This window comes from Rutilus rutilus (assembly GCF_951802725.1).
Source record: "Rutilus rutilus genome assembly, chromosome: 13".
In the NCBI taxonomy this organism is placed as follows: Eukaryota; Metazoa; Chordata; class Actinopteri; order Cypriniformes; family Leuciscidae; genus Rutilus; species Rutilus rutilus.
In genome coordinates, this window is record NC_140218.1 from 2,753,226 (window position 1) to 2,780,033 (window position 26,808).

A 26,808-nucleotide genomic window follows, 5' to 3' on the forward strand; every position below is an offset into this window, starting at 1 on the left:
AAACTATGGTAAATCATGCTAGAATCAGTAAATTATACTTGAACATGGCAAATCGTGGTATACTATAGTAAATCATGGTATACTATAGTAAATCGTGGTAAATCATGGTAAACTATGGTAAATCATGCTAGAATCAATAAATCATACATAGATCTATCTATCTATCTATCTATCTATCTATCTTTTGAACTTATCTATCTATCTATCTATCTATCTATCTATCTTTTGAACTTATCTATCTATCTATCTATCTATCTATCTATCTATCTATCTATCTGACTTATCTAACTTTTCTTTCTTTCTACCTAATCTTTCTTTCTTTCTTTCTTTCTTTCTTTCTTTCTTTCTTTCTACCTAATCTTTCTTTCGTTCTTTCTTTCTTTATACCTAATCTTTCTTTCTTTCTTTCTTTCTTTCTTTCTTTCTTTCTTTCTTTCTATTTCTTTCTATTTCTTTCTATGCTAGAATCAGTAAATCATACTTGAACATGGTAAATCATGGTATACTATAGTAAATCATGGTAAACTATGGTAAATCGTGGTAAATCATGGTATACTATAGTAAATCATGGTAAACTATGGTAAATCATGGTAAACCATGCTAGCAACATGGTAAAAAAATTCTAGCATCATGCTAGCAACATGATAATCATGCTAGCATGGTAAACTATGGTAAATCATGGTAAACTATGGTAAATCGTGGTAAACTATGGTAAATCATGCTAGAATCATAGTAAATCATACTTGAACATGGTAAATCATGGTATACTATAGTAAATAATGGTAAACTATGGTAAATCATGGTAAATCATGGTAAATCATGGTAAACTATGGTAAATCATGCTAAACTGTGGTAAATCATGTTAGAATCAGTAAATTATACTTGAACATGGCAAATCGTGGTATACTATAGTAAATCATGGTATACTATAGTAAATCGTGGTAAATCATGGTAAACTATGGTAAATCATGCTAGAATCAATAAATCATACTTGAACATGGTAAATCATGGTATACTATAGTAAATCATGGTAAACTATTGTAAATCGTGGTAAATCATGGTAAACTATGGTAAATCATGCTAGAATCAATAAATCATACTTGAACATGGTAAATCATGGTATACTATAGTAAATCATGGTAAACTATGGTATATCGTGGTAAATCATGGTAAACTATGGTAAATCATGCTAGAATCAGTAAATTATACTTGAACATGGTAAATCGTGGTATACTATAGTAAATCATGGTAAACTATGGTAAATCGTGGTAAATCATGGTAAACTATGCTAAATCATGCTAGAATCAGTAAATCATACTTGAACATGGTAAATCATGGTATACTATAGTAAATCATGGTAAACTATGGAAAATCGTGGTAAATCATGGTATACTATAGTAAATCATGGTAAACTATGGTAAATCGTGGAAAATCATGGTAAACTATGGTAAATCATGGTAAACCATGCTAGCAACATGGTAAAAAAATTCTAGCATCATGCTAGCAACATGATAATCATGCTAGCATGGTAAACTATGGTAAATCATGGTAAACTATGGTAAATCGTGGTAAAATATGGTAAATCATGCTAGAATCATAGTAAATCATACTTGAACATGGTAAATCTTGGTATACTATAGTAAATAATGGTAAACTATGGTAAATCATGGTAAATCATGGTAAACTATGGTAAATCATGCTAAACTATGGTAAATCATGCTAGAATCAGTAAATTATACTTGAACATGGCAAATCGTGGTATACTATAGTAAATCATGGTAAACTATAGTAAATCGTGGTAAATCATGGTAAACTATGGTAAATCATGCTAGAATCAATAAATCATACTTGAACATGGTAAATCATGGTATACTATAGTAAATCATGGTAAACTATGGTAAATCGTGGTAAATCATGGTAAACTATGATAAATCATGCTAGAATCAGTAAATCATACTTGAACATGGTAAATCATGGTATACTATAGTAAATCATGGTAAATCGTGGTAAATCATGGTAAACTATGGTAAATCATGGTAAACTATGCTAAATCATGCTAGAATCAGTAAATCATACTTGAACATGGTAAATCATGGTATACTATAGTAAATCATGGTAAACTATGGTAAATTGTGGTAAATCATGGTATACTATAGTAAATCATGGTAAACTATGGTAAATCATGGTAAACCATGCTAGCAACATGGTAAAAAAATTCTAGCATCATGCTAGCAACATGATAATCATGCTAGCATGGTAAACTATGGTAAATCATGGTAAACTATGGTAAATCGTGGTAAACTATGGTAAATCATGCTAGAATCATAGTTAATCATACTTGAACATGGTAAATCATGGTATACTATAGTAAATAATGGTAAACTATGGTAAATCATGGTAAACTATGGTAAATCATGCTAAACTGTGGTAAATCATGCTAGAATCAGTAAATTATACTTGAACATGGCAAATCGTGGTATACTATAGTAAATCATGGTATACTATAGTAAATCGTGGTAAATCATGGTAAACTATGGTAAATCATGCTAGAATCAATAAATCATACTTGAACATGGTAAATCATGGTATACTATAGTAAATCATGGTAAACTATTGTAAATCGTGGTAAATCATGGTAAACTATGGTAAATCATGCTAGAATCAGTAAATTATACTTGAACATGGCAAATCGTGGTATACTATAGTAAATCATGGTATACTATAGTAAATCGTGGTAAATCATGGTAAACTATGGTAAATCATGCTAGAATCAATAAATCATACATAGATCTATCTATCTATCTATCTATCTATCTATCTATCTATCTTTTGAACTTATCTATCTATCTATCTATCTATCTATCTTTTGAACTTATCTATCTATCTATCTATCTATCTATCTATCTATCTATCTATCTATCTATCTATCTATCTGACTTATCTAACTTTTCTTTCTTTCTACCTAATCTTTCTTTCTTTCTTTCTTTCTTTCTTTCTTTCTTTCTTTCTTTCTTTCTTTCTTTCTTTCTACCTAATCTTTCTTTCGTTCTTTCTTTCTTTATACCTAATCTTTCTTTCTTTCTTTCTTTCTTTCTTTCTTTCTTTCTATTTCTTTCTATTTCTTTCTATGCTAGAATCAGTAAATCATACTTGAACATGGTAAATATAGTAAATCATGGTAAACTATGGTAAATCATGGTATACTATAGTAAATCATGGTAAACTATGGTAAATCATGGTAAACCATGCTAGCAACATGGTAAAAAAATTCTAGCATCATGCTAGCAACATGATAATCATGCTAGCATGGTAAACTATGGTAAATCATGGTAAACTATGGTAAATCGTGGTAAACTATGGTAAATCATGCTAGAATCATAGTAAATCATACTTGAACATGGTAAATCATGGTATACTATAGTAAATAATGGTAAACTATGGTAAATCATGGTAAATCATGGTAAATCATGGTAAACTATGGTAAATCATGCTAAACTGTGGTAAATCATGTTAGAATCAGTAAATTATACTTGAACATGGCAAATCGTGGTATACTATAGTAAATCATGGTATACTATAGTAAATCGTGGTAAATCATGGTAAACTATGGTAAATCATGCTAGAATCAATAAATCATACTTGAACATGGTAAATCATGGTATACTATAGTAAATCATGGTAAACTATTGTAAATCGTGGTAAATCATGGTAAACTATGGTAAATCATGCTAGAATCAATAAATCATACTTGAACATGGTAAATCATGGTATACTATAGTAAATCATGGTAAACTATGGTATATCGTGGTAAATCATGGTAAACTATGGTAAATCATGCTAGAATCAGTAAATTATACTTGAACATGGTAAATCGTGGTATACTATAGTAAATCATGGTAAACTATGGTAAATCGTGGTAAATCATGGTAAACTATGCTAAATCATGCTAGAATCAGTAAATCATACTTGAACATGGTAAATCATGGTATACTATAGTAAATCATGGTAAACTATGGAAAATCGTGGTAAATCATGGTATACTATAGTAAATCATGGTAAACTATGGTAAATCGTGGAAAATCATGGTAAACTATGGTAAATCATGGTAAACCATGCTAGCAACATGGTAAAAAAATTCTAGCATCATGCTAGCAACATGATAATCATGCTAGCATGGTAAACTATGGTAAATCATGGTAAACTATGGTAAATCGTGGTAAAATATGGTAAATCATGCTAGAATCATAGTAAATCATACTTGAACATGGTAAATCTTGGTATACTATAGTAAATAATGGTAAACTATGGTAAATCATGGTAAATCATGGTAAACTATGGTAAATCATGCTAAACTATGGTAAATCATGCTAGAATCAGTAAATTATACTTGAACATGGCAAATCGTGGTATACTATAGTAAATCATGGTAAACTATAGTAAATCGTGGTAAATCATGGTAAACTATGGTAAATCATGCTAGAATCAATAAATCATACTTGAACATGGTAAATCATGGTATACTATAGTAAATCATGGTAAACTATGGTAAATCGTGGTAAATCATGGTAAACTATGGTAAATCATGCTAGAATCAGTAAATTATACATGAACATGGTAAATCGTGGTATACTATAGTAAATCATGGTAAACTATGGAAAATGATTGTAATCTATGACAAATCATGCTAGAATCAGTAAATCATACTTGAACATGGTAAATCATGGTATACTAAAGTAAATTATGGTAAACTATGGTAAATCATGGTAAATCATGGTAAACTATGGTAAATCATGGTAAACTATGGTAAATCATGCTTGAATCAGTAAATCATCTATCTTTCTTTCTTTCTTTCTTTCTTTCTTTCTTTCTTTCAACTAATCAATCTTTCTTTTTCTTTCTCTCTCTCTTTCTTTCTTTCTCTCTTTCTTTCTCCTTCTTTCTTACTAATTAATCTTTCTTTCTTTCTTTCTTTATTTCTTTCTTTAAACATTTTCTTTCTTTCTATCTCTTTAAACCTTTTCTTTCTATCTATCTATCTATCTATCTATCTATCTATCTATCTATCTATCTATCTATCTTTTGAACTTATCTATCTATCTATCTATCTATCTATCTATCTATCTATCTATCTATCTATCTATCTGACTGACTTATCTAACTTTTCTTTCTTTCTACCTAATCTTTCTTTCGTTCTTTCTTTCTTTATACCTAATCTTTCTTTCTTTCTTTCTTTCTTTCTTTCTTTCTTTCTTTCTTTCTTTCTTTCTTTCTTTCTACCTAATCTTTCTTTCGTTCTTTCTTTCTTTATACCTAATCTTTCTTTCTTTCTTTCTTTCTTTCTTTCTAGCTAATTTTTCTTTCTTTTTTCTTTCTTTCTTTCTTTCTTACAATCTTTCTTTCTTTCTTTCTAGCTAATCTTTCTTTCTTTTTTCTTTCATTCTTTCTTTCTACCTAATCTTTCTTTCTTTCTTACAATCTTTCTTTCTTTCTTTTTTTCTTTCTTTTTTCTTTCATTCTTTCTTTCTAGCTAATCTTTCTTTCTTTTTTCTTTCATTCTTTCTTTCTACCTAATCTTTCTTTCTTTCTTTCTTTCTTTCTTTCTTTCTTTCTTTCTTTCTTTCTTTCTTTCTTCCTTTCTTTCTTTCTTTATACCTAATCTTTTTCTTTCTTTCTTTATACCTTATATTTTTTTTTCTTTCTTTCTTTCTTTCTTTCTTTCTTTCTTTATACCTAATCTTTCTTTCTTTCTTTCTTTCTTTCTTTCTTTCTTTCTTTATACCTAATCTTTCTTTCTTTCTTTATACCTAATCTTTCTTTCTTTCTTTCTTTATACCTAATCTTTCTTTCTTTCTTTCTTTCTAACTAATCTTTCTACCTAATCTTTCTTTCGTTCTTTCTTTCTTTATACCTAATCTTTCTTTCGTTCTTTCTTTCTTTCTTTCTTTCTTTCTTTCTTTCTAACTTTTCTTTCTTTCTACCTAATCTTTCTTTCGTTCTTTCTTTCTTTATACCTAATCTTTCTTTCTTTCTTTCTAACTAATCTTTTCTTTTTTCTTTCTTTCTACCTAATCTTTCTTTCGTTCTTTCTTTCTTTATACCTAATCTTTCTTTCTTTCTTTCTAACTAATCTTTCTTTCTTTTTTCTTTCTTTCTAACTAATCTTTCTTTCTTTCTTTCTTTCTTTCTTTCTTTCTTTCTTTCTTTATACCTAATCTTTCTTTCTTTCTAACTAATCTTTCTTTCTTTTTTCTTTCTTTCTAACTAATCTTTCTTTCTTTCTTTCTTTCTTTCTTTCTTTCTTTCTTTATACCTAATCTTTCTTTCTATCTTTCTTTCTTTCTTTCTTTCTTTCTTTCTTTCTTTCTTTATACCTAATCTTTCTTTCTTTCTTTCTTTCTTTCTTTCTTTCTTTCTAACTAATCTTTCTTCTTTCTTTCTTTCTTTCTTTCGTTCTTTCATTCTTTCTTTCTTTCTTTCTTTCTTTCTTTCTTTCTTTCTTTCTTTCTTTCTAACTTTTCTTTCTTTCTACCTAATCTTTCTTTCGTTCTTTCTTTCTTTATACCTAATCTTACTTTCTTTCTTTCTAACTAATCTTTTCTTTTTTCTTTCTTTCTACCTAATCTTTCTTTCGTTCTTTCTTTCTTTATACCTAATCTTTCTTTCTTTCTTTCTAACTAATCTTTCTTTCTTTTTTCTTTCTTTCTAACTAATCTTTCTTTTTTCTTTCTCTTTCTTTCTTTCTTTCTAACTTTTCTTTCTTTCTAACTATTCTTTCTTTCTAACTATTCTTTCTTTCTAACTAATTTATCAATCAAAATTTAAACTACTTTAAACTTCAAACTACTTCAAACTTCAAACTACTTCAAACTTCAAACTACTTCTAACTACTTTAAACTTCTAACTACTTTTAACTTCTTCAAACTCTCTGGTCCGGCTTTCTCAAGCCAACTTAAAGTTTGTCTCAACAAACTTTTTTTTCTAGTTGTATAATACAATACCATCATATTACAGACAACTGGTGTAATTATGCAGTTGTGGAGACGAATGATGATTCCAGAGCAACACATGCAGATACACTACCAGCCAAACGTGCGGGATCGCTAATATCTTTAAGGTTTTAAAAAGAAGTCTCTTCTGCTGCATTTATTTCATTAATAATAACAGTAATATTGTGAAATATTATTCCAATGTAAAACAGCTCTTTTCTACGTGAATATATAGTAAAGTGTAACTTTCTATTCAGCAAAGAATCCTGAAAGAAAATTGTACACGACTGTTTTCAACATTGATAATAATAATAATAATGAATGTTTCTTGAGCATCAAATCATCATATCAGAATGATTTCTGAAGGATCATGTGACACTGAAGACTGGAGTAATGATGCTGAGATTCAGCTTTGATCACAGGAATAAAGTACACTTTAAAATATATTAAAATAAAAAAACAGTTATCTTAAATTGTCTTGATATTTAATAACATTACTGTTCTTTTGTATTTTTAATCAAATAAATGCAGCCTTGGTGAGCAGAAGAGACTTCAGATCCAGATATATGGATATATTTTCTTTTTGTATTACCGTCATGTTCACTTTGTGTGGTTTCTGAATCCACTTGCATTACATGGACTCACAGAGATGATTATTTGCTTACACTACAATAAGGTTTCATTTGTTACACACTAGTTCACTACATTAGTTAACATGAACGAACCATGACAGATTCTTCTACAACATTTATTAATACATGTTTTAAATCAAAAGTTGTGCAGATGTGTCCATTAAGAATCACAGGGAAAGGGATTGGGCGATTCGGCCGTGGTGAAGTTCTCTGGCACATGCCGTACATCACCAGTAGGGGGCAGTCCTGTTTCTCTCTCAGTTATAGCGGCACTGAAGACAATAATGTGCAGCGATGTGTTAAACTCTCTCTGGTGTGTATTGACAGCAAGCGGCGAGCTCATAAACGTGTGAGAAACACATTTTTAAGTAGAATATATTGTTTATGAACAGCTCAAATAGAAATAAAATATTAATGATTCAGTGATCAGTGGTTCTTACATGCTTGTCATGGGCGTTTGTAGCATAAAAGAGTGTTTCAATAACTTTTTAGTGAACTTATAAGTGCAAATATCCCGTCCCATTTTATCAGCCCTAATTCCCACATTGTGGAATTATTACACTGTGAATTCATTTCTTTGACATTTAAATAACATATAAAAGATCTTTTGCAAGGACACAATGACGAAAATGTGACTTATGTCAGTCTAACATAAAATTATATTGCATTTTAATGTCTATCTTTGCCAAAGATATGAACCTTTCAGACATATTCAAATATTTTAATAATATTGTTCATTCATTGGCCACTTAAAAGTACGATCTGTAAAAATGAATAAATGAATAAAATCCCCCGGTTCACTCGAGCAGAACCAGTCCTATTTTAACGTTTCTGATCCTGCGTTTCTTCTGTATTATAAACGATCAGAAACCGGTTTGATTAGAACAAATACAGATTAATAACGTTATTTTGTTTTACTTTTTTTTGTAGCCTAGTTTATAATAATAATAATAATATTTAGGCTATAATACTACTACTACTAATATCTCTCTTTTCTTTTCTTTGTTTAATGCCATGCCAGCTTCTATGGATATATATATTCAAGGTGAGGAACAGGTTTTTTATTGAAATAAAACTAAATAAGATGCCAAACGAATTAATTAAAGTGAAAAAAGCCTACATTCCTCATTCGGCACGAATCCAGATGTTTCATGATTTGCGAATCAAGCTGAACTATTAGGCCTATTATGTAGGCTAAGCTTTGTACTCGGCATTACTGATGTAAAATATCATCTTCCCCATATAACAGCGCAGTGAGGCGGTGGTCACGCTGAACGCCACAGATTATATTACAGACTATTCAGATTGAGCGCTGGAACATTTTATATGTTTGACTGTATTTTATTCAGAGGCGGCGGCGCGACCACTGGATTTATTCCTGCCAAGAGAGTAAACTCTTACTCTGTAATTTATGCTCATACAGATAAAAGCAAGACATAATTCATAAATTTACAAAAGATATTCAGATTTTGTAAAATAACGGAAACAAACGTAATGTCTCTGTTTCAGGGATGGAAATTAACTTTTTTGTCCACAGGCCACTGTAGCTGGTGGATTTCAAAATCTACCAGCCACTTTCTTGTTTTTAACATACAATGTGTAACTGCATGTGAAAATTAATACTACAAGATCTACAGCAGTTTATTTAATCTCAAGTCTCAATGAAATACTGACATTTTCTCTTTCTTTCTTATACACACACCAGGCACGGCGTTATGGGTGCGTTAGTAGGCCCACCCAAAACTTTTCTTAAAAAAAAAAAAAAAAAAAAATTCATATATTCTAATTTTGTCAAGAAGTTAGAACTATAAAAAATCGTCAATAAGCTCATAAAGTTTTAAATTTTTTAAAAAGCTGGTTATGTCTATTTTGATGTTTCTGCGCAAATTCAGCAGACGGGTTTGTTCCGATCAGAGCTCGTGAGCATTTCTGAATATTCCGCTCCGCTCGCTTATTTCCTCAGGGTCGCTCGCTCAACCCAGAATGGCCTGAGCCTGGTTCGAAAATATGTGGAATAAGGGCTGCCTCCGACTTAAAAAAAAAAAATTCTAGTCGACTAGTAGTTGCTGGTTTAGATCATACTTATCTGACCGCTACCATTTTGTCTATTTAAATGGAGAAAAATCGATCATAACTCCAGTAAACTATGGAGTGCCGCAGGGATCTGTGTTAGGCCCTCTATTATTCTCAGTATATATGATGCCACTTGGAAATATTATAAGGAAACATGGAATTAGTTTCCATTGTTATGCTGATGACACTCAAATATATATTTCATCACGGCCAGATGAAAACGCTAAATTATCCAAATTGACAGAGTGTGTTAAAGATATAAAAGATTGGATGACGCGTAATTTTCTTTTATTAAATCCAGACAAAACAGAGGTACTACTTATCGGTTCAAAAAACCGCCCACAAAACCTCTCGCAATACAACTTTAATATAGTAGGATGTCCTGTTACTTTATCCTCTACAGTAAAAGACCTGGGTGTTATACTAGATTGCAACCTGTCTTTCAAAAATCATATTTCATATGTTACAAAAACACCTTTTTCCACCTTAGAAACATTGCTAAGCTACGTAATATGCTATCAGTTTCTGATGCAGAAAAGTTAGTTCATGCATTCATGACCTCGAGACTAGATTACTGTAATGCTTTATTAGCCGGTTGTCCTGCATCCTCAATTAACAAGCTACAGTTAGTCCAGAATGCCGCCGCTAGAGTTCTTACTAGATCAAGAAAATATGATCATATAACACCGATTTTATCATCACTGCATTGGTTACCTATAAAGTTCCGTATTAATTACAAGGTATTGCTACTGACTTATAAAGCCCTAAACGGCTTAGCTCCAGTCTATTTAACGGATCTTCTATCGCCCTATAATCCATCGCGCTCTTTAAGATCACTTAATTCAAGGCTTTTGGTCATACCTAGGATATCCAGATCCACCAAAGGAGGGAGAGCATTTTCACATTTAGCTCCAAAACTCTGGAATAGCCTTCCTGATAGTGTTCGTTGCTCAGACTCGCTCTCCCAGTTTAAAACTAGATTAAAGTCGCATCTCTTCAGCCAGGCATTCATATAATATTTTTAATCTTACAGTTCAAATTACAATCCGGCCTCTAGTTAATAAACGCCAGAGGAGAACTGGCCCCCGACTGAGCCTGGGTTCTCCCAAGGTTTTTTTTTCTCCATTAGGTCACTTGATGGAGTTTTTCGGTTCCTTGCCACTGTTGCCTTTGGCTTGCTCAGTTGGGGATATTCTGGATATCTAATTTGATTTTATCAATAAATTCCACTAGAAACAAACCTTGTTGTATTATTTTAATTTAATACTGTGAAGCTGCTTTGATACAATCTGTATTGTGAAAAGCGCTATACAAATATACTTGACTTGACTTGACTTGACTAGTTGTTCATTTAAGCCATTCGTGGACAAATCGCCCCTGTATATTATTTTAATTATGCTACTTAAATAGGCTATATAGCCTACACAGGTTTACGTAATATAGCCGCACTCAAGCGCACGACCGCACGCATAAAGCTTGCCACAAATAACCGGTAAAAGTAATGATTATGAATGTGTCTAAAATAGCAAGGAGACATTTAATTATTTATTAATAATAAAACCCTTTCCTTCAGTCTTTGTCCGATCTCCGTTGTGTTTATGTGTGTTTTCCCTGTCAGCTTGTTCCAGAGTACTATTATTACAGCTTGAGTTAATCAAAAAGATTGTGATAATTTGTGATTTAATCATGTAAAAAAACATCTTTGGTTCAAAGAATATTTTTAGTTTCAACTGACCATAGAAATTTGATTTGTTCAAACTCACTTGAGAAAAAGTAAATCGATTACTTGTAATAAGTTGAAGTAATTTTTTTCCAACTTTCTTTATTAAAAAATGGTAACACTTTATAATGGGCTAAGGTTTCATTTTGTTAGCATTAGTTAACATGAACCAACAATTAATGAACAATATTCTACAGCATTTATTAATCTTAGTTAATGTTAAGCTCAACATTTTATAAGACATTTTTAAGATCCAAAGTTGTATCTGTTAACATGCACTGTGAACTAACATGAACACTAATATTTTATTAACTAACATTAATAAAGGCTATTGCTCTCTGTTAGTTCATGTTAGTTAATGCATTAACAAATGACACCTTATTGTAAAGTGTTACCAAAAATGTAATACAATTAAAATAAAATACCTAAATAATGCAAACAACTCATTGGATAACATTGGGCTGCATATAAAGAAACAAAATGCATGTGCCATGGAGAAATAAACACTTGCCATTTTTCTTTTGCTGGATGTCTATTGTCTATTTGCATATCAATAAAGATTTGTTTAATACAATGCAGATTGAATTAGTCATTTCTACAACTTTTATAGCACTTCAATTGTAAAAATTGTGAGCCTGACATATTACATTTATTATCATCAGCACTCCATGTTCAAAGATTTACTAGCTGTCAGTTCATCTCTTATACGCTGCTGCCATCTAGTGGCTGTTAGTTGTAACTCTAAAAGTATGGGGAACTGCTTAATTAATGTCTGTTTAGTAATTCATATTTTATCCTTCATTTGCTCTCCAGAAGCCATATTTGAGCACACACACACACACACACACACACACACACACACACACACACACACACACACACACACACACACACACACACACACACACACACACACACACACATACACACACACACACACACACACACACACACACACACACACATGTAGATTCCTTTAAATGTTAAGGGGAAGATTAAAAAAGAGAAACTGGATCTGTGAATTCTCACAGAATCACAATTGAATTCATATCTTGCTACTCAGTCAGAATCTTATTAACCTGGAGTCCCAGTCTCTGTCACAATAACCATATATGTAATGTTTTAGGCCTATTGGCAGACATCTGTTTAAAATGTAGGCAATGGCATATAAAGAAGCTTTTCTCCATATCCACTTCAGTTTCTCAGCTTGCACTTTAATTATTGATTAGGCTACTTCTGTACTGGTTTGCGCTTGGCAAAGATGTTCAGATATCTCTATGCCTAGTAGACCTACACCAAACGCTCATTAAAGGGTCCTGTACAGGGCTGTACAGTGCGACATATATCTACAATATAGCCTGCGATTGGTCAAAAAAGAATAATACCATTTTATAATAGATGGATTGACTTTAAAATCATTCAGCCTTGCAATTAAAAGATGTGGTTCCAACATATTAAAAGCTGAGCTAAAATCTACAAATAAAAGACGTGCATACGAGCTAGGATCCTCTAGATGCCTATTTATGAAATGTGTTATAGCTATAACAGCATCATCTGTACTTCTATTGCTCCTATAAGCAAACTGAAATGGGTCTGATAGACCACTCACGTCTGTTTTTACTAAATTAATCATAATTTTCTCCAAACACTTCATTATTATTGAAGTAAGTGCTACTGGACGATAATCATTATTCTCCTTACAGCTAGCCTTTTCTGGGACAGGGATAATAGTGGAGCTCTTCCACATAGAGGGAACTGTATGCGTGTCTATAGATTTCTGAAAAATAGGGCACCAGGCTTCGGCCAGCTCTCTACTACAAGACTTCAGTAACCGCCCAGAGATGCCGTCCGGCCCAGAAGCCTTGTTAGGACAGACCTGTGAAAACAGTCTCTCCACCATGTTCTGGTCAATAATTGTTTTAGGATTATCTGATATAGACAAGGCATCCAGTGCATTTGCCTGCTCCTGTGAGAAGTCTCTTACATCAAATCTACAATAAAAGTCGTTCAGCTCATTTGCCTTTGCAAATCACATTAATAGATCTCACATCTCATCTATCACATTGATAGATCTTTTGTCATGTTTGTCATATATTTCATAGAATCCCATAATTCTTTGGTATTCATAGTCAAACAATGGGCCTCAAATTTCTCCCTCTCCTTTCTCCTAGCTTTCCTTAGTTTATAATTCAGTTCCTTCTGTACATCTTTCATAGCTGCAAGGTCTCCTCTCCTAAAAGCCATTTTTTTCTGTACTATGCACTCTTAATTTCCTTAGAGATATAAGATTTATTGTTTGGATATATAGTTATTATTTTTTGGTCTAACACATTATCTTTACAGAAAAGTATATAATCTGTCATAGTCTCTACGGCCTCCTCTAGATCCAAACTTTGAGAGACGTTCCAGTCAGTGCAAGAGAAGCATCCTTTTAACGTTTCAATTCCATCATCATTCCACACATATACAGTTTTAGTTTGTGGTTTACTGCTCCTAAGCATGGACTTATATGTCGGAATTAAATGGACAGCATTATGATCAGAGGAGCCTAATGGCAATTTAACCTTAGCTGTATAGGCATTCTTAACATTCCCATCACATTTGTCCAAGATGTTTTTGCCTCTCGTATTACAGTCCACATATTGATCAAATCCAGGCAACACAGCGTCAAGTTTACAATGATTAAAATCCCCTAAAATGAAACAAGGTGCTTCAGGGGTACGACTTAATTGTCTATGAACACAGTCTGCTGTAAGTTTAGCTGCATTTGCAGCATTCCCACTAGGTGGAATATAAACAGTACATATTAAAATGTTCCCGAATTCGCATGGAAGATAAAAAGGCCTAAGGCTTACACATACCAGTTCTATGTCGGAGTCACAGAGCCGCTCTCTCACGGAGAATTGCGAGCACCACTTTTGGTTAACGTAAACACAAATACCGCCCCCTTTGCTCTTGCCTGAGTTGTCGTTCCTATCAGAGCGTACCAGAGAGAAACCTTCCAGGGCAACGAACGAGTCCGGCACGTCCTCTCGTGCAGCTCAAAAATGCAGCTCATATCTGTTGCTTTCGGTGACGTGCCCTCCATTAAATCTGCATATAGCGCGGGAACTGAAGATCGGATTTAAATCCGTTTTGCAAAAACACATTTATGTGACCAGGTGTAGATGGAGTCGTTTTGATAAATAGAGCAAACGCTTTACAAATATGAATTCTCTTACATCATATGAACAGACGTAAAAATAATTTGATGAATTTGATCATGTTGTTTTAATAGCTTTGCTTGTAATTAATGAAATAGTAGTTATTTCCCTGCATTTTATTCCATTTTGATTATACTTTATGAATTCACAGTAGCCGCGTTTCCATTACCCTTCAAATTGCGCAAATTGAAATTGCTAATTGAAAATACGCCCAATGGAAACACGTCAATTTCACAAAAACTCCCATTTATGGAAAAAAAGTTTTTACACTCACATGAGGAGGTTTTTCATTTACAGTCACCTGACGTAGACGACGCAGTGTGTTTGGACAGAAGACGAGACAGAGCTCTTTATTAAATTCATAAAAGGCAAAAGAATTACAGGAATAATGGATTCTAAACCTCAAATAAATGCCACAATCAAGACCTTGAAGCAGATCTGAGGGAGAAACACCCAGAAACTCCTCATATGTGCAGCTCACAAGTATAATAAGGGTCGTTCCTCACCATTAATGCTTGGAAACACACACACGTCTCCTTCCATTAATAATAATGGCCAGTGCAGTGGCTGGGATATACATAATCCTACCAACGTCCGTTAACATGATTTTTGGAATGATTTTACTGATCGCGAGAGGAAAAAATGAAGTTTTAGTCGCATAACATCAGTTAATGGAAACACCGTCATTTCACAACAGCTTTTTGTCGACATTTAGAAGAAGAAAAAAAGAACGCAAAAGTTTTGCGCAAATCTGTAATGGAAACGCCCCTAGTGACAGTTTCATGTGAGAGTAACGTATGATCTTACCTCAGTGTCTCCAGTTTACAGTGAGGATTCGCCAGTACAGCAGAAAACAGCTTCACTCCTGAGTCTCCTAGTTTATTATATGACAGATCCAGATCTCTCAGGTGTGAGGGGTTTGATCTCAGAGCTGAAGCCAGAGCAGCACAACCTTCATCTGTCACACCACACCTCTCCAACCTGTAGAGAACAATGACACACATTAAGCCTATATCCAGAGATAAACATGACACTTAAAAAATAACAATGCTGTCAATATGAAATATATACAAACACTCATTAGTTCATATTGTGAAAATTCATCAGTTAGGATTAGGGGATTGATTATAGAGTTTGTAGAGTATAAAAATCATTATTTCTATGGAAAGTTCCCATAAAACATGTAAACCCAACGTGTGTGTGTGTCTGTGTGTGTGTGTGTGTGTGTGTGTGTGTGTGTGTGTGTGTGTGTGTGTGTGTGTGTGTGTGTGTGTGTGTGTGTGTGTGTGTGTGTGTGTGTGTGTGTGTGTGTGTGTGTGTGTGTGTGTGTGTGTGTGTGTGTCTGTCTGTCTGTCTGTCTGTCTGTCTGTCTGTCTGTGTGTGTGTGTGTGTGTGTGTGTGTGTGTGTGTGTGTGTGTGTGTGTGTGTGTGTGTGTGTGTGTGTTCGCGGGTTATTCAGAAACGACGCAGGGCAGAAACGCAAAATCACCAAGTGACAATAAAACTAGTCCAGTGATGAATATATTTAGGCTTTCTGAAGACTTGGAGCCGATTTCTGTGAGGAATCGATCAACATTTACGATGTCGTTCTAGTCATAGATATACATTTGTAATGATGTCCGATTCGTGAATGAATCATTTGAGTCGGTTCATTGCCGTGAATAGGAGAAACCCGTTAATAAACCAGTCTAGATGATTCATTCATGAACAGAACTGATTTAGTTTACCGAGTTCAAATCACTGATTCAATGATCCTGTCAATGTTTTAGTGAACACTGTCTCAGGAAAGACTGAATGGTCTGGTCATGCTGTCTATTAAACACGATTGAGCACGACGGCTTGATTTCAAAGATCTGATCAGAGAATGGTGTTGTACTGTATGCAGTGTGTCATTATTTGTATAGTTATAAATGTATAATTTTAGTTCATTTAATAAACTTTCATATTTAGTCCTTTATTTTCTTAAATAATAATCGCTATGCTTGTAGATAATAACCCGTCCTTCGGATGAGACATTAAACCGAGGTCCTGACTCTCTGTGGTCATTAAAAATCCCAGGATGTCCTTCGAAAAAGAGTAGGGGTGTAACCCCGGCATCCTGGCCAAATTTGCCCCTTGGCCTCGGTCCATCATGGCCTCCTAATCATCCCCATATACTGATTGGCTTCATCACTGTCTCCTCTCCACCAGTAAGCTGGTGTGTGGTGGGCGTTCTGGCGCAATATGGCTGCCGTCGCATCATCCAGGTGGAGCTGCACATTGGTGGTGGTTGAGGAGATTCCCCCTTCCTTGTAAAGGGCTTTGAGTACCTATTAAAATTATTATTATAATGATTGTTGTTATATGTGACAATCTTTACGAGATGACATGAACGCAGCATATGAGTGTTGAGTGTCGTAATATCCATGTCAAGTGGACGTGTGGAAGAGCCGTGAGACTGAAAGCACTGAAAGCCCTCGCGCTGCTCATATGCTGAGAGAGAGATAAGACAGTAGAGCTGCACGATTCATCTTTACTGTGATCTCCATTCAAACACACACACCATCTTCTTCAGATTCCTCTGTCTATTAAACCTTTGACTAAATCATATCGCGATATTGTAAATCTGTGTTGGCGCTGCCGCTGACCCAGAGAGAGTCGTCATGAAACAGCTTATTGGGAACAGCGGGTTGGGAATCGTAAGACATTTTCCGGTTCTGGTTCCCATTCAATAAAATGATTAAAACAACTAATAAAACACAGCAGTAAGGGGAAAATGCACAATCCTGTGTGTGTTTATTTCTTATACTTGTCAAATGAGTTTAACAGACTGGTAATGTCAACAAACTTTTGCAAAAATAAGGAAAATAAACATTTCTGCATCCTCTTGGAGAATGTGGGACTCTCCTATAGCTTACAGTGTCTCCAGCAGTGGAGAACACCCTCTCAGAAAGGGGAGAATATGCTTGAACACACATGTAAGATCCAGACAGGTGAAACATACTATTTTTAAAATGGGTTTGAATGATTGATTCATAAAGACTTCACTTGTTTCACTACTGGATGAATCAGCGCTCTATCAGTTAATAAACTTCTCTCTGTTTATGTCTCTGACGCGGTGAGTCCCGCAGGCGCTGGGCTAACGTTACTCCGCCGCGGTGCGACCCGACCGCTGTAAAGTAGTCCGAGTCTAAACGCTTATTACAGGCTTACCGTAGTGATTCAGGATAGGACAAAAACACGCTTTGAAAAAAGCCATTCATGATGTACTCGCTTATTGTATAATACAACACCATCATATTACAGACAACTGGTGTAATTATGCAGTTGTGGAGACGAATGATGATTCCAGAGCAACACATGCAGATACACTACCAGCCAAACGTGCGGGATCGCTAATATCTTTAAGGGTTTAAAAAGAAGTCTCTTCTGCTGCATTTATTTCATTAATAATAACAGTAATATTGTGAAATATTATTCCAATGTAAAACAGCTCTTTTCTACGTGAATATATAGTAAAGTGTAACTTTCTATTCATCAAAGAATCCTGAAAGAAAATTGTACACGACTGTTTTCAACATTGATAATAATAATAATGAATGTTTCTTGAGCATCAAATCATCATATCAGAATGATTTCTGAAGGATCATGTGACACTGAAGACTGGAGTAATGATGCTGAGATTCAGCTTTGATCACAGGAATAAAGTACATTTGAAAATATATTAAAATAAAAAAACAGTAATCTTAAATGGTCATAATATTTAATAACATTACTGTTCTTTTGTATTTTTAATAAAATAAATGCAGCCTTGGTGAGCAGAAGAGACTTCAGATCCAGATATATGGATATATTTTCTTTTTGTATTACCGTCATGTTCACTTTGTTTCATTTTCCATAAGAGTGTTATAAACACTCACTTCCAGCCAATGGTCGCACACGGGTTAATGATATCGGCGTGAAGCGACACAAGTGCGTTCTGAAGCTCACACCAGAAGTGATGCGGAAGATGAGCGGCATTCCTGTGAGTTTCACAGTTCGCTTATATCACGCTTCAGAACGTGCTGACGTTTAAGACAAACATGAACTCCTGAATGTGTGTGTGTTGGCCGGAAGCAAAGGCTTATATTGTAAAAAGTTTGAAATATTTGTTTCACTTCAGAAGCACTGATTCATCAGCTGGGGTTTATGGATTACCGTCATGTTCACTTTGTGTGGTTTCTGAATCCACTTGCATTACATGGACTCACAGAGATGATTATTTGCTTACACTACAATAAGGTTTCATTTGTTACACACTAGTTCACTACTAGGGGTGTCAAAATTAATCGTTTCTACGATGCATCGCGATGCAGACGAGGACGATTCGGTATCGGTTCAGTAATAGACCATAACGATTATAATGTACGGACTTTTCTGACGTCATTTGTCGCGTACGTGCATTGTGGCGGAAGCGTACAATGGCAGAGGGAGGCGAGACGCGAGTGCGAGAATATTAAAAATGCTCTAACTACTTTAAAAGCCGACATCTGGGCACGTTTCGGCTTTTAGGAACAACCTGGTAAGCACGACCTGCAGAAGACACGCGCTGTACTGTGCGCTCATGTCACACACAAATAGAATATGCAGGAGGTAGGCTAATACCAATAACTTCATAAACCACGTTAGCCGTTTTCACCCCAAGCTGTTAACGCCTGGCAGAGTCAGAGAGATGCGCGGATGAGCTCCAACGCCGAATCCGCAGCCAAAAATAAACAGTCCACCCGCCCCAATAATATTCTCTGATTTAAGTATCCGCACCCGATGGTCAAATTACAATTATTCTGTGTTGTTACGCGTGATTATAAATGGATGATCGTCACCTTCAACAGCGGACTCGGCGACGGTTGATGCGCGGATCTTTAATGGTAACATAATAGCCTACACTGATTAATGAGCGCTGCTTTTAAATGAACATTTTTGTAAAACAAAATTTATTTGACAGATTTTCCTTTTCTTAATGGCATAAACAAGCTTTACTCCCTTGAAACTTTAACTGGAATGTCACTGTTTCTGTCACTGCGACTTCCCAAGCACACACACACGTGCGCACACATCACTTTTGAAGAGAAATTTAAAATTGAGGATGCGGTGCATCGCGATGCATTGTGATATCGAATTGAACTGAATCGGTGACATGATAATCGTAATCGAACCGAACCGTGAGACCAGTGTAGGTTCACACCCCTATTCACTACATTAGTTAACATGAACGAACCATGACAGATTCTTCTACAACATTTATTAATCTTAGTTGATGCTCATTTCAACATTTATTAATACATGTTTGAAATCAAAAGTTGTGCAGATGTGTCCATTAAGAATCACAGGGAAAGGGATTGGGCGATTCGGCCGTGGTGAAGTTCTCTGGCACATGCCGTACATCACCAGTAGGGGGCAGTCCTGTTTCTCTCTCAGTTATAGCGGCACTGAAGACAATAATGTGCAGCGATGTGTTAAACTCTCTCTGGTGCGTATTGACAGCAAGCGGCGAGCTCATAAACGTGTGAGAAACACATTTGTAAGTAGAATATATTGTTTATGAACAGCTCAAATAGAAATAAAATATTAATGATTCAGTTATCAATGGTTCTTACATGCTTGTCATGGGCGTTTGTAGCATAAAAGAGTGTTTCAATAACTTTTTAGTGAACTTATAAGTGCAAATATCCCGTCCCATTTTATCAGCCCTAATTCCCACATTGTGGAATTATTACACTGTGAATTCATTTCTTTGACATTTAAATAACATATAAAAGATCTTTTGCAAGGACACAATGACGAAAATGTGACTTATGTCAGTCTAACATACAATTATATTGCATTTTAATGTCTATCTTTGCCAAAGATATAAACTTTTCAGACATATTAAAATATTTTAATAATATTGTTCATTCATTGGCCACTTAAAAGTACGATCTGTAAAAATAAATAAATGAATAAAATCCCCCGGTTCACTCGAGCAGAACCAGTCCTATTTTAACGTTTCTGATCCTGTGTTTCTTCTGTATTATAAACGTTCAGAAACCGGTTTGATTAGAACAAATACAGATTAATAACGTTATTTTGTTTTACTTTTTATTGTAGCCTAGTTTATAATAATAATAATAATAATAATAATATTTAGGGGCTTCCGGTCTGAGCGGTGCCATGTGAGGACGTGTTTCTACCGAGCTCCACGCCAACACTATTAAGAAATACAGAAGCAGCAATTTAATGTAAATACCTTTAGTCACGCTCATTATTGAAGCCAATACGTCATAACAGGCTGGACAATTTGAACAAACGCTCGTTGAAAATGTCTAAAAACCCCCGAAAAGCGCCTGATACAAGGGTTAGCTCCAAGGCTAGCCCAGAGGCTAACGCTGTACAAGATGGTGTAACGTTACCTAACGCCGCACTTGACCGCGGACCCGGACATGAGGCCATCCTCCTAGCAATCGCCGAGTTGAGGACAGAATTGCTCACCAAAGCAGAGGCACAATCCGCTGAAATTCGAAATCAGGTTGACCAGCTAAGAGCAGAAATTAAACTAGCCAATGATAATGCTAACGCCAAGAGTGAAGCCCTAGATAAACGGGTAGTCGCCCTCGAGTCGGCAGCTGACAGCCACTCCGATCTGATTGCTGCTCTGGAGCGTGATATGGCTAACGTGCGGAGGGAGCTCGCGACCCAGAAAGCACGAAATGAGGACTTGGAGGCACGGTCGCGCCGCAATAACCTGCGTATTACTGGGATAAAGGAAGGACGGGAGGACGGGAAGCGCGCGACGGATTTTATATCTCATTGCCTGAAGGAGACGCTTGGTCTCGATAAGCCCCCTTTACTAGATCGGGCACACCGTACGCTGCGCGTGAGACCTGTTAACAGTGACCCGCCGAGAGGCTTCGTCATCAGATGCCATTATTACCAGGAGAAGGAGGAAATACTAAGGAAAGCTGGGCAGATGAAACAACTGACTACGGGGGACGGTGATAAGATCCGCATCCAACCAGACTACACACAAGCAGTGTCAAAGCAGCGGGCAGAGTTCAATGAAGTGCGGGGCCTGTTAAGGAGTTGTGAGGGAATCCGCTACGGCCTGTGGTACCCAGCGGAGCTGAGGATAACGACGTCAGATGGTGTGCGCAATAGCTTTAAAGACCCAAAACAGGCCAAGGATTTCATAATTGAAAACCTGAAGAGCGCAACCTAAAGATGTGACAGCGCAGAGTGACGTACTTTCCGTGGTTTCATACATCCTGTATAAAAAGGTATGTTGGATCAACGTTATCTGGACTACCATCTTGATAAAGACTTTATTTAAGCAAAGGGGATTTTAATATATCCAATCACCAGCTAAAGACCGTCAGCAAAGGCGCAAATTTACGACAAACTTTCTGTTTTGGGCTGATTTGGCTGTGAGAACACACAACGGGTTGATTTAACATGTGCACTTCCTTAAACTTAACTTAGAGCTTTTCTGTTCATTTTTGGCCAAATGCCGTGTTGGCATGACTGAACTGTTTGGAAATCCCATCGAACGTTAATGGTGCCCTATTGTGTCCAGTATGCACCAGTAGAAATTTAATTTTGTATTGGTTTTGTTTTTGAACTGTCGGGCCCTGCTAACTGACTGGTTGGCTCGGAGATTTTGTCTATGTTGGTTAAGGTTACTCATATAAAGTGGAATATAAATAAGGTACTAGATTGGACATGTACTGAGTGTGTACTATATTTGATTACAGTTAAGATTAGCTGCAACATGTTATTCTGTTATTAATATAGTTTTGGTGGGACTCGATCTCACGAGGTAAGCTTTGTCATGTTGTGCGTTAATGTACGACTGGGGGAGTATGCAGCCTTTCGTTTGGGGAGAGGCCAGCAATGGGGTTTTGTGAATAATGTGTTCGATTTTGTGTTTTTGTATTTTCTGTTGTTTTCATGTTTTTTTCATTTATTGGTTTCAATTGCACAATGTCTATACAGAGATCTGTCACTTGTGAATAGGCTTTACGATCAGGTTGTTTCTAGACAGGCTGCTGTTAGATCATTTCAGATATTAGAATATGGCGATCCCTAATTTTGGTGGTTTGGGGCGGGCAAACACTAAATTTACGAACTGGAATATTAAAGGGCTTAACCACCCAGTAAAACGTAGTAAGGTGTTTTCTCATTTATCGAAGCTGCAAACAGACATAGCATTCTTAACCGAGACACACCTGCTTGATAAGGATCACTCCAGACTTAAGAGAGGGGGTTTTTCCCAGATTTTTCACTCCAAATTTAACGCTAAATGCCGCGGTGCGGCCATTCTCATCCACAGGGAAGTGCAATTTGTACAGACAAAAATGATTCAAGATAAAGATGGTCGGTTTATTATTGTTCAAGGACATTTATTTAATTTACCAATAGTCCTGGCCTGCGTCTATGCTCCAAACTGGGATAATGCTAAATTTTTCACTGACTTTTTCTCACTTCTTCCAGAATTAAACAGTCACCAATTGGTCCTCGGGGGAGATTTAAACTGTGTTCTGGATCCCACTATGGACCGTTCTAGCGCTGCACCGAGAACACTTAGTAAATCAGCTGAGACTATTAATGCTTTTCTCCAAGCGTATGGGGTGGTTGATGCATGGAGATATAGAAATCCGGTTTCTAGACAGTATTCTTTTTTCTCTCCAGCGCATAATTCGTATTCCAGGATAGATTATTTTTTGCTGGACAAGAAACTCCTCCCCCTGCTGAGATCTAGCGAATACGATAGTATCGTTATCTCTGACCATAGCCCAGTAACAATGGTGCTTTGCTTTCCAGATAACGAGCCTCCACAACGCAACTGGAGACTTAACCCACATCTTTTGTCTGATGAAGATTTTGTTAATTTCCTATCCGCCCAAATTGACTTCTTTCTAGAAACAAACCAATCACCAGACACGAGCCACTCGAACCTGTGGGAGGCAATGAAAGCGTATTTACGTGGTCAGATCATATCTTATAATGTAAGCATGAACAGAAGACGGTCAGCCCGCCTTAATGAGTTGATTTCATTGATAAAGGACGTTGATCATAAAAATTCTGAAGCTCCATCTGCGGCTCTGTGTAAAGAGAGAATAGGTTTGCTAACAGAATTCGATACTCTCTCATCTGGAGTAGTTGAGGTGCTCTATCTTAAATCTCGTCAAGAATTTTACGAGCATGGGGAACGAGCCAGCAAACTACTAAGCCATCAGTTAAAGCAATCCGCAGAGGCTGGATTTATAGCAGAGATTAACACTCCAGAAGGGATAACCACAGATCAAAAAAGCATAAATAAACAATTTAGAAAATTTTATGAAGACCTCTATACCACTGAAAATTGTGATAGCACTAAGTTAGCTCAGTTTTTCGATGGTCTCGAGATCCCAACCGTAGGCCGGCAGGACAGGGCAGATCTTGATAGCAACATTTCAGCAGCCGAAATTGATCGGGCAATAAAAAAAATGAAGAGCGGTAAAGCTCCGGGGCCGGATGGCTTCCCTATTGAATTTTTTTAAAAAATTCTCATTTAAACTAACCCCTCTTTTAAAAAATGTGTATACCGAGGCATTAGAGCGCGGGACTCTCCCTCCTACAATGACCCAGGCCACTATCTCAGTCCTTCTTAAGAAAGGAAAGGACCCTCTGAAATGTGAGTCATTTCGGCCTGTGAGTCTACTCTGCTGCGATTACAAAATCTTGACCAAGGTTTTGGCTAGTAGATTGGAGTCTGTTATGCATACAGTGATACATCCAGATCAGACTGGTTTTATTACTGGGCGGCAGCTTTTTGGCAACATACGAAGGCTTTTTAATATTATTTACTCCACGGAAACTCCACCTACAGCAGAGGTTTTGCTCTCCCTCGACGCTCACAAAGCATTTGACCGGATTGAGTACGAGTATCTTTTTACAACTCTGGGGAGGTTTGGTTTTGGACCGGCTTTTTGTTCGTGGATAAGGATCCTGTATGCTACCCCGCAGGCCTCCGTCCGTACTAATAAAATAATCTCCAACTATTTTCCTATAGGTAGGGGGACAAGACAGGGCTGTCCATTGAGCCCACTTCTGTTTGACCTCGCCATTGAACCACTGGCGGTTGCACTTAGGAGTGCCAAGGAGCTCACGGGTGTTGTCAGGGGGGGGCAAAATCATAAACTGTCTCTATATGCGGATGACCTGATACTGTACTTGTCCGATCCTTGCACCTCTATTCCTAAGGCATTAGAAATTATCTCTAATTTTGGAGAGATTTCAGGCTACAAAATCAACCTTACTAAGAGTTTGCTCTTCCCTATTAACGACCAGGCTCGGCAGATGTCATTTGAGGCATATCAACTAAAAGAAACCCGCGACACTTTTACTTATCTTGGCGTTTCAGTAACCAGCAAATACAGGGATTTATTTAAGCATAACTTTAAACCAGCCCTGGAAAGGGCCAAACAGGACCTTTCCCGTTGGTCAGCGCTGCCTATATCACTTGCCGGCAGGGCTAATTCTGTCAAGATGATAATTATGCCCAGGTTCTTATTTTTGTTTCATACAATACCTGTTTTTATCCCAAAGTCTTTTTTCAAAGAGCTAGATAAATCTATATCTACCTTTATCTGGAACAAGACCATCCCACGAATAAGAAGGTCACATCTGGAGAAACGGAAAGAGGCGGGAGGCTTAGCACTACCAAATTTTTTACAATATTACTGGGCAGCTAATATTTTTAAACTAATATACTGGGTTTCTGCGTCTTACGAGGGGGGTGGGCCTGTGTGGGTTGAAATGGAGCAACATTCCGCTCATCCGGTGTCCTTACCTTCTTTAGTATGTGCGCCATTGCCACTCAGCAAGCAGCGCCTTACAAATAACCTTATTGTGAGCGGCTCACTCAGAATATGGGCCCAATTCAGGACCCACTTCAAACATAGACAGGCTATGTCCTCTCTCCCAATCTCGGCCAACGCACTCTTTCCACCCTCACTCATGGATACAGCATTTAAGTCATGGTTCAGGAATGGTCTGAAACGGGTGAAAGATCTTTTTAAGGATGGTGTGTTCATGTCATTTGAGCAGCTGGTAAATGAGTATAATATCCCCAGTTCGCATTATTTCAGGTATCAGCAGGTGCGTGTCTTTGTTCGGAAACATTTCCCTTCCTTTCCGCTACTCTCGTCAAATAATTGGATAGAGGAGTGGTTGGAGGGGGATCTAAATCAAAGAGGAGGAGTGAGTAGATTATACGAGGATATTCAGATGATCACCTCGCCGTCACTTAGTCATATTAGGACAGGATGGGAGGGGGAACTAGGATTTGGACTGTCGGACGTTTCCTGGCAAAGCGCAATTAAAAGAATACATTCAACTTCGATCTGTATTAGACATGGTTTGCTGCAGTTTAAGGTGCTCCACAGGCTTCATCTATCTAGGAGTAAGCTTGCCAGGATATATCCAGATGTTGACCCGATTTGCTCCCGATGCCGTCAGGCTCCGGCTACCCTCTGTCATATGTTCTGGGCTTGCCCAAAGTTGATACAGTTTTGGTCTTTAATTTTTGACACTTTTTCTTACATTTGTGACACAGAGATAAGCCCTGCTCCTGAAATCGCAATATTTGGTGTGACCCCTGCTGGGATGGCGATATCTGGTGCACAATCAGACGCCATTGCGTTTTCATCTCTATTGGCCAGACGTCTTATTTTGCGCAATTGGAAGTCAGATATGCCTCCCACACACAGGCGCTGGGTTGAGGATGTAATGGCACACCTGAAACTTGAGAAGTTGAAACACACGATCAGGGGTTCAACCCAGAGATTTTATACGGTCTGGCAGCCATTTCTGGATTATTTTAACTTACAATTTCCTGCGGGAAACACTGGGACATAATTGATTCACAGGCTCTGTAACTCTGTAACGTGTCAGTTTTTATTTTATTTATTTATTTATTTATTTATTTATTTATTTATTTATTTATTTTATTTATTACTATTTTATTTTGGTTATTGTCATTTACTATTGTGTATGTTGGGGTTACTGTATGGGGACTTGTTAATTGTTTATAAGTGTTTACAATTGAAAACCCAATAAAAATATTTGAATAATAATAATAATATTTAGGCTATAATACTACTACTAATAATATCTCTAATATCTTTTCTTTTCTTTGTTTAATGCCATGCCAGCTTCTA

The 26,808-nt window shown here is 36.2% G+C and overlaps 1 protein-coding gene across 1 annotated transcript in view; it reads right to left on the minus strand.

Annotated features, from left to right (window-relative positions):
* The window catches only part of LOC311302520 (uncharacterized protein), a 747,744-nt gene that overhangs the window by 688,977 nt on the left and 31,959 nt on the right, over positions 1-26,808 (minus strand). Inside the window, exon 10 of the mRNA XM_084428465.1 lies at positions 15,422-15,595. Coding sequence (XP_084284591.1) covers positions 15,422-15,595 — 174 coding nt within the window. The remainder of the gene's footprint in view (positions 1-15,421; positions 15,596-26,808) is intronic.